General features: G+C 40.1%; 2 protein-coding genes across 2 annotated transcripts; one reads left to right on the top strand and one right to left on the bottom strand.

Moving 5' to 3' along the window:
* Positions 1-3,536: 3,536 nt before the first annotated feature.
* LOC134456097 (putative nuclease HARBI1) lies at positions 3,537-4,858 on the top strand. The gene is made up of 4 exons (XM_063207532.1): positions 3,537-3,860; positions 4,189-4,390; positions 4,482-4,571; positions 4,782-4,858. The coding sequence occupies exons 1-4, from the start codon at positions 3,537-3,539 to the stop codon at positions 4,856-4,858; spliced, it is 693 nt and encodes a 230-aa protein (XP_063063602.1).
* A 23-nt stretch (positions 4,859-4,881) lies between these two features.
* LOC134454978 (nuclear apoptosis-inducing factor 1-like) lies at positions 4,882-6,492 on the bottom strand. Its single transcript, XM_063206055.1, has 3 exons — positions 5,967-6,492; positions 5,498-5,577; positions 4,882-5,188 (listed from the first exon to the last, which is right to left on the bottom strand). Exons 1-3 carry the CDS (start codon positions 6,361-6,363, stop codon positions 4,967-4,969), a joined length of 699 nt encoding a protein of 232 aa, XP_063062125.1. The 5' UTR covers positions 6,364-6,492; the 3' UTR covers positions 4,882-4,966.
* Positions 6,493-7,500: the final 1,008 nt, after the last annotated feature.

The raw sequence follows: 7,500 nt of genomic DNA, 5'->3' as shown, positions 1-7,500 counted from the left end.
ACTTTTCCCTGTTTTGGTATTGTCACAGGGGTCTCTAAACCAGGGTTGTATTTCTCGAAAGTGTCATTGTTAGCCAGTTAGCAACTAGGGTACTTGCCAATGCGAAATTGCATTGCAACCAACATAGTAGCTAACATAATTATCAACAATGGTTTCGAAAGATGCACCCCTGCTCACTGAGCTAATGGAAGACTGTCATCGAGTGCAATATTTGCTTGCCCAGATGGCTCTTGTCCTGAATGAGATCTCGGATGGGTACCTACAAACCCCAACTCCATAGAAGTTGGGACACAAGGTAAATTGTGAATAATAACAAAATACTGCCATTTTCAAAACGTCTGATTCTTATATTAGATGGAGAATCAAAAATGACCAAAATTATTGTTTTGGGGATATTCATGAATTTCTAAAAACGACACGTCTCTTTTTCTCGGTTTTTACACTTAATATGTTTTCTTTTCACTATTCTCCATCTAATGAATGGTTTGAATGTTTCGAAAATGATAGCATTTTGATTTTATTCACAGTGTATCAAACGTCCCAACTTCAACGGAGTTGGGGTCTGTAATTGGGTATCTTGCTCTTGAGTGTTTTGTCCTTATTGCTCTCGTCCTCAGTATCTTAGGCACCTTTGAGATAGAATCTTCAAACGGCAACATTCTATTATGTCAAAATAGGACAAGTTGAAAATCCCCAGCTGTTGTCATAGTTGTTGACCACGTGATGACCACAACCAGTGTTAATTTCGTCAGATGAGATGAGATGAAAAATGTTCATCAACAGCCCATTTTCCCGTGACTAAGATGAAACAAAGAAAAGACGACAACATATCCAAACTAGAGCACAGACCTCCACCAAGGAAGCTGTCTTAAGTCGTAAGTTGTAAGTCTTTCTGCCTTCTTTCTGTGGAGTTTCCACAATTCAATTTGTGGTCACTAGGGGCGTCTAGATTTATAGGCCAGAAATGGTGAAGAATCTTTAAAAAGGTCCTGCTTTCGGTTGGTGATCCAGACCACCACTAGAATTTACCACTTCTTCCTTGGGTCATTACTAACAACTCCACCAAGTTTTGTCCGAAACCGTTGATTAGTTCTTGAGTTATCCTGCTGACAGACAAATACGCCCGAAAACCTTAGGTAAAAAACAAAACTGACGCAAAACATGACAATGAACATTATTGTTGACAAGAAGTGGATAAAATATCATGCATAAGACAAAAAATAAACGAAATTTCCATTCTCATTGTCGTCGACCACAGCAAGCAGAAACCTACATCCTGGTCCACAGCATTGTATGCTCTTTTGAAAAATAATACATTTGCCATTTGAATCGGTTGCTGTTTATTTGTCTCTTTCAATGGAAAATACATTTTATGGAAATTTCTAAAGTAAATACTAATAGAGTTCACAAATGGGTGACATCAACTTGTATACGGTGGATTAGCATTTTAACGTTATCCGGGCCATAGGAATTCAGGGGCCGGATTCACAAAAGTTTTCTTAAGAACAAAATAGTTCTTAACTGGTACTTTTCTCTTAACTTTTGTCTTAGGAACAAAGTTAAGAACATTCCATATTCAGAAATAAACATCTTAAGTTTTTTCTTAACTTCCATCTTATCTTTTTTCTTAAGAACTATGTTAAGAATAATTGATATTCGTGAAAGCTCTGTTCTTAAGATTCTTCTTAGTTTTTCTCTTAACTTTAAGACAACCCTTCACCACATCTTAACATAGCAACAGTGTTGGGAAAGTTCATTTTGTACGTGAACTAGTTCAAGTTCAAGTTCACAGCTCTCAGAATGAACTAGTTCGTTCATAGTTCATATTTTTTTTCAAAATGAACTAGTTCGTTCATAGTTCACAAAATAAATGAACTAGTTCATTTCAGTTCACATCCTCCCACCCCCCCCAAAAAAAAAAAAAATCACAATTCATTGAAAAAGCCCTGCCCTGGCTATCTGCTTCACAGGTAGCCATTATTTAATGGGTTAATTAGTGTTAACAATGACATTGCTGGATATAACGGTATTTTAGTTGTGCATTAGAGCAGCGGTTTATTATTAGCCTAGTAGTAATAGAGAGTAGGCCTAGGCCTTTTCTGCAGTGTTGGGAAAGTACATTTTCTACTAGTTCATTGTTCAGTTCACAGCTCACCCCCTATGTTGAAAAAAGTGTAGGCCTAAAGCCTAAATTAGTTTTAACAATGAGATTGTTAGATATTAGTTGTTTGTATTAGAATTAGTATTAGATTGTTTTGCATTAAGAGTGGTTTATCAGTAGGCCTAGGCTTAGTAGTCCTTTAGAGTGTTTGTTGTTTAGACACTGTGTGCTGCTGAGCGATTTCTCTTCTTTTCTGTTACTGTATGGACTGGACTTAAATCGGGTGCGTGGACTAACGTTTTCCTGCACTGTTGTTCTCTGTCTCATGCGCAAAATTTGCCATCCTGCAACATGCCAGCAGGCAGCTTTCTCTTGTTGTTGGTGCTGCGCGCGGCGCATTTTAACTTAAATAGTGAAGCGAGAGCACTCCACACTTATTCCGAACGCCCAGAAGACGGTCGCTAGAGGCGTTAATCTAAAAAGTCACCGGAAATCAGAAAACTCGCACATTGCTGGCTGGTTGCTGGCCGCTCTGACTTTAAGTAGAGCGATGCCTGCTGTTTGCTTGGTCCCGCCTCTTTGCACGAGACTAAAGACAGTCGGAGAGAATGGTGCCTGACGCTGTCAGAGAGAATGGATAAGACATAATATTAGACTCTCTGACTTTGTGTTCAGTAGCGGTTTCTGCAGGAATATTAATGAAATCTGGTAACTACGGAATGAACGGAATGAAGAACTAATTAACGTTCACGTTCACGCTCCAGATGAACGCGTTCATAGTTCGTTCATCATCTAGAAAATACTGTCCGTTCAGTTCGCGTTCGCTCAAAATATGAACTCGTTCATGAACTTTCGTTCATTGAACGCGTTCGGGTACATCACTGCAAAGCAACAGAAAAAGGTAAGCCTCTATTATTTATTCAACACATTTCTACAAAAGAAAAAAAAACTTCTGTTTAAACTTATGTTGTGTCAGTGTGTTACCAATGTTTTTATTCATGTTTTACTAATTATATTAGGTAGGTTATATACATTAAGCTCCAACTTTGTTAGCTGTTATTTACAATGGGCCTTAGCACTGTGTTTAGCGTAGGCCTACATAGGCTAGCCCACAGCACTGTGATATGTTGACCATAGATCATGAGGCCAAGGTCTATTAAAGTTGATAATTTAATCACAGTAATTTTATTATGCTACAGTCGTATATGTGCAGATTATTTATTAAACACTATAATGTACACTGTCTTTTAATGACTATGTAGAGATACACATTGCTTGATTACTGACCTTGTTGTCTCTACCAATTTCTAGATGGAGATGCTATGGCTGGCAGCTAGAGAGGAACGTAGGCCTCCTCAAAGGCCTCTAAGAGATCGGATGGACCCCCTTAGACTGCCTGATCAAGTACAGGCTCCCCAGGCCTGCAATTTTAATTATGATACAGCTGCTGGCCAATGATCTGCAGAGGCCAACAAAACGGTCATCACCCCTTCCTGTAGCCTTACAGGTCATGCTGGCTTTAAGGTTTTTTGCGTCTGGAACTTTCCAGATGGTGCTAGGGGGCACTTTAGGTGTCAGCCAGTCCTCTGTGTGTAGAGTTGTGAGGGATGTGGCAACTGCGCTGTGTGGGAGAGCAGGGATGTTTATCAAGTTCCCTACAACTGCAGCACAATGCATCACCATCAAGCAGCAGTTTTCAGACATTGCAGGTTTCCCAAATGTGTTGGGGGCAGTTGATGGGACCCACGTTGCAATTAAAGTGAGTCAGAGTTGTTTTGTAATTACAAAATGTGTATACTCCTGTGTAATATTTTAGTAGTTAATTTCCAGAATGCATGCAACCCATTCACAAATGCTACCTTTTTCATGAACACATCAAATTTTAAGTATTCATTATGACTCTTTTCCACGGTTCCCCATTTTGAAATTCCAGAATTAGATTTTTTTTTTGCTTTACTTTGGTCATACTAGAAAATATTAATGAAAAGATCAAATTTGGCAGTAGACAGCACAGATTCAATGAACAGCATGTAGTTGCAATAGTTAAAGATTATTTCTGTTATTTACAAAATACTTCTGTTTTATAGGCACCACAAGAGAATGAGGATTTGTACGTGAACAGGAAGCACTTTCATTCCATCAACGTCCAGGTAATCTGTGATGCAAATCTGAAAGTGATCGACCTTGTTGCAAAGTGGCCAGGGAGCACCCATGACTCCTTCATGTTCACCAATTCCGGGACTGGCATAAAATTCAATGAGGGAGAAATGCCAGATGGGTGGCTACTAGGTATGGAACCATATCAGATATTTCTAAATGTGCTTTATGTGTTGTTATTTACAGCATTGTCATAATAGACCTTCATGTCATACCGGTATAGGTGACAGTGGCTACCCCCTGAGGCCGTGGCTCATGACCCCAGTTCTGCACCCCGCTTCTGAGGCAGAAGAGCGTTACACCAGGGCACAACGTAAAACCAGAAGTGTCATAGAAAGATGCATCGGTGTGGTAAAATCACGATTTCGCTGCATAGACCTCTCTGGAGGAGTGCTGCAATATTCTCCTGGAAAGGCATGCAAAATTATAGCTTGTACATTCATTTTGCATAATATCTGCTTAGCATATCGCGTTCCCCTACCCAATATACCTCCCAATATCCCTCCCAATGATGACCCTGAAGAAGAGGAAGAGGACGGCCTTAATCGCCAGACAGGATTGCAAGTGAGGCAGGAGCTCATCCGACAATGGTTTACATAGGCTAATGTAGGCCTATATCATTTTAAATCTCTGTAAATTACATCAGTAAACCTGCATTTACAATAAATCCATTATACAATCCATATGTGCATCATTGATATTTTTATTTTAACATTCTCTTTTTTTAAGTTCAAATTTTGCCTTGGCGATTTCTAGTTTCTCCTTCTCCACCTCCAATAGCTGCTCCTGAACTCTGCGTAAAGCAGACAGTTCATTGAGTATTTGAACCTGAAGGGACAGCATCTCTTGTGTCGTGTTAGGCCTAGGCCTATTTGCTGGTGTGATGTCTGGCAGTTGGGTGCTGGACAGGGACAAGGCATCATCAGGGCTCTGTAACAATATGCAAAACAAATTCCTACATTGTTAGTGTCATGTACGGTAATAGATGCGCCTGCGCATGTACTATGAGATATACGGTAATCAGAGACCTTAACCAGTGATGCGCATGACATGGACTTCATTCCGTTAGAAGTTACTGTACTGTGAGTTGTGTTTGACAAGCTGCCAGATTAAACAACATTATATCTAAAGAGTAATCTGCCTCAAGGAGATCCTTTACAGTTAGGTTTTGAGGAAAAGACAACTAGTGACAAGTCAATGTGTGAAATCAGGTGGTGCATTAATCGCGTGTGAACTCACTTCTATTTCCTCCGGGACTTGCGCCGTGAAGGTCTGGATGGGCTCCAACGGTGCCTCGTAAAGAGTTATTAAAACAGAATCTGTAAAAGAATCAAGGACACTTTTAAACATGACGGGTAGGCCTACATCTGCGTGACAACTGTGTAGGTCTAGGCTACTGTGTTAAACCTTGCAATGACAGCAAAACAGCAGTAGGCATATGCCTACTACTGCCATAGAGAAACAAGCTTCAGTTTAGTCATACAGACCTAATAGTTTATGCTAATGTTTTGTCTCGCGTTTTTAACAGTGCCAGACGATAGATGGAGGTGATCTGTCAATATGTCGATGTGTGTGTGGAGCGGGAGACTTGTTGAGCGTGAAGAAACAACGTTTCACGTCTTTATACATTGTAACAACTAACACGTAGCAAGTTAAATCCAGTTGGAGGCATGTTGGCATGCTAGGGTAGCTATATAAATTGGCATACCTTCGTCTGTCGTCGCTCCCGTATCCAAGCCTCCCACCTCTCCCGTCACGGATTTCTCGCCAATAATAGCAATTATCTTGTCATCCAGAGGGTCAAGGTGGATGTCACACACCCCACCACCCGTCTTCCTTTGCTCCCTGGCCCTTTCGGCTCCTTTTTTCTTAGCGAGAGACTTAATATCGGCCCACTTTTTTTTCACCGCTTCGGCGTCTCGATTTAGACCTCCCACTGATGAGACAGATTGGGCAACCCTCGCCCATCCCCTCTTTTTGTTTTCGGCTGTCACCCCGTTCATGTTGTCAAATTTACCCAATAATAATTTTTTTCTCATGGAAACTTCTTCCACTAGCACCTCCAATTCCTGTTTCGAAAAATTCCTTGACCTCTTCGCCTCCATCTTTAACAATTGTCGTTATTGACGTTAGTCTCGCGAAAGTTTTTTCCCCCAACAAGAACGTTCCTTAAGAAGTTCTTAAGTCATAAATGTAAGAAGTTCGTAAGAAATGCCATAGTTCTTAAGAAAATATTGAGGAATATCACTTAAGATAAATCTTAGGAACTTCTTAGTTTTTGTCTTAAGAATCTTCCTAAGATTAATCTTAAGAAAACTTTTGTGAATCCGGCCCCAGGTTTGACAATAATACAAGACAGACGTCAACAACCGGCAACCCAGCATTCTTTCCCTGTTAGCGACAGGTACAGCACAATCAAATCGGTGTGTTTACCAAACGAAATGTAACGACTATAAAGTAATGTTGCTGTCCACCATCGAAAAGGGATTTTTGAAGAACTCATCTCGCGCGAGCTATAGGACTTCCTGCTGTAATGTCTAGTGGCATAAGCAAACTTCAGCTGCTCAATGGTAAGTTTTGAAAGTAAACTGCTAAACCAAGGCAATTTGACTAATTGTAGTTATGGCATTTTTAAAGTTTTATCAAGGGTGTTGTCAGGAGTGAAAAACATCCTGTATTAGAGCGTGTTTAGAATATTTCAAAAGTCTCATACGTAACTCGTCTGTGGCGGTTATGATGGGTTACCATGGACACGGCCAGTGAAATTTCATATCTCCATTTTTTTGTGATCAACTTTTTATTGCTTTTATGGGGGGAGGGGGGGGGGTAGACGGTTACATTCATAACCAGCTCTGGTGCATATACAGTAGTCATATAGTCCATATAGTCCCTTCGGTCCATATAATCCTTTGAGACTATCATTTCAGTCCAAGGGTCTGCAAGGGTATTTACAGGAAAGAAAAGACAAAAAGAAATAAAAAGCACTCAGCTAAGAAGAGGAAAGAAGAAGAAGAAGAAGAATAAATACACAAAAAACATGCATCACTTAAAAAATTTCATATCTCCTGATATGAAATCTCCTTCCTGTAGTCTACCTGTTTTGCCACTTTAGTATGTTGATAGCAACATTGCGTTTACAGTATGTTACAGTTATCAATCCTGTCGTCCCTACAGTCTATTTTTAACATCCTCTATAGGCGTGCGTGTTTTCACCCACTCCTTATTTGAGACTGATAACAGAT

The sequence above is a fragment of the Engraulis encrasicolus genome, chromosome 9 (genome assembly GCF_034702125.1).
Source record: "Engraulis encrasicolus isolate BLACKSEA-1 chromosome 9, IST_EnEncr_1.0, whole genome shotgun sequence".
Taxonomy (NCBI): Eukaryota; Metazoa; Chordata; class Actinopteri; order Clupeiformes; family Engraulidae; genus Engraulis; species Engraulis encrasicolus.
Note: the sequence above shows the minus strand (reverse complement) of the source record. Positions and strands in the feature narration are given on the sequence as shown.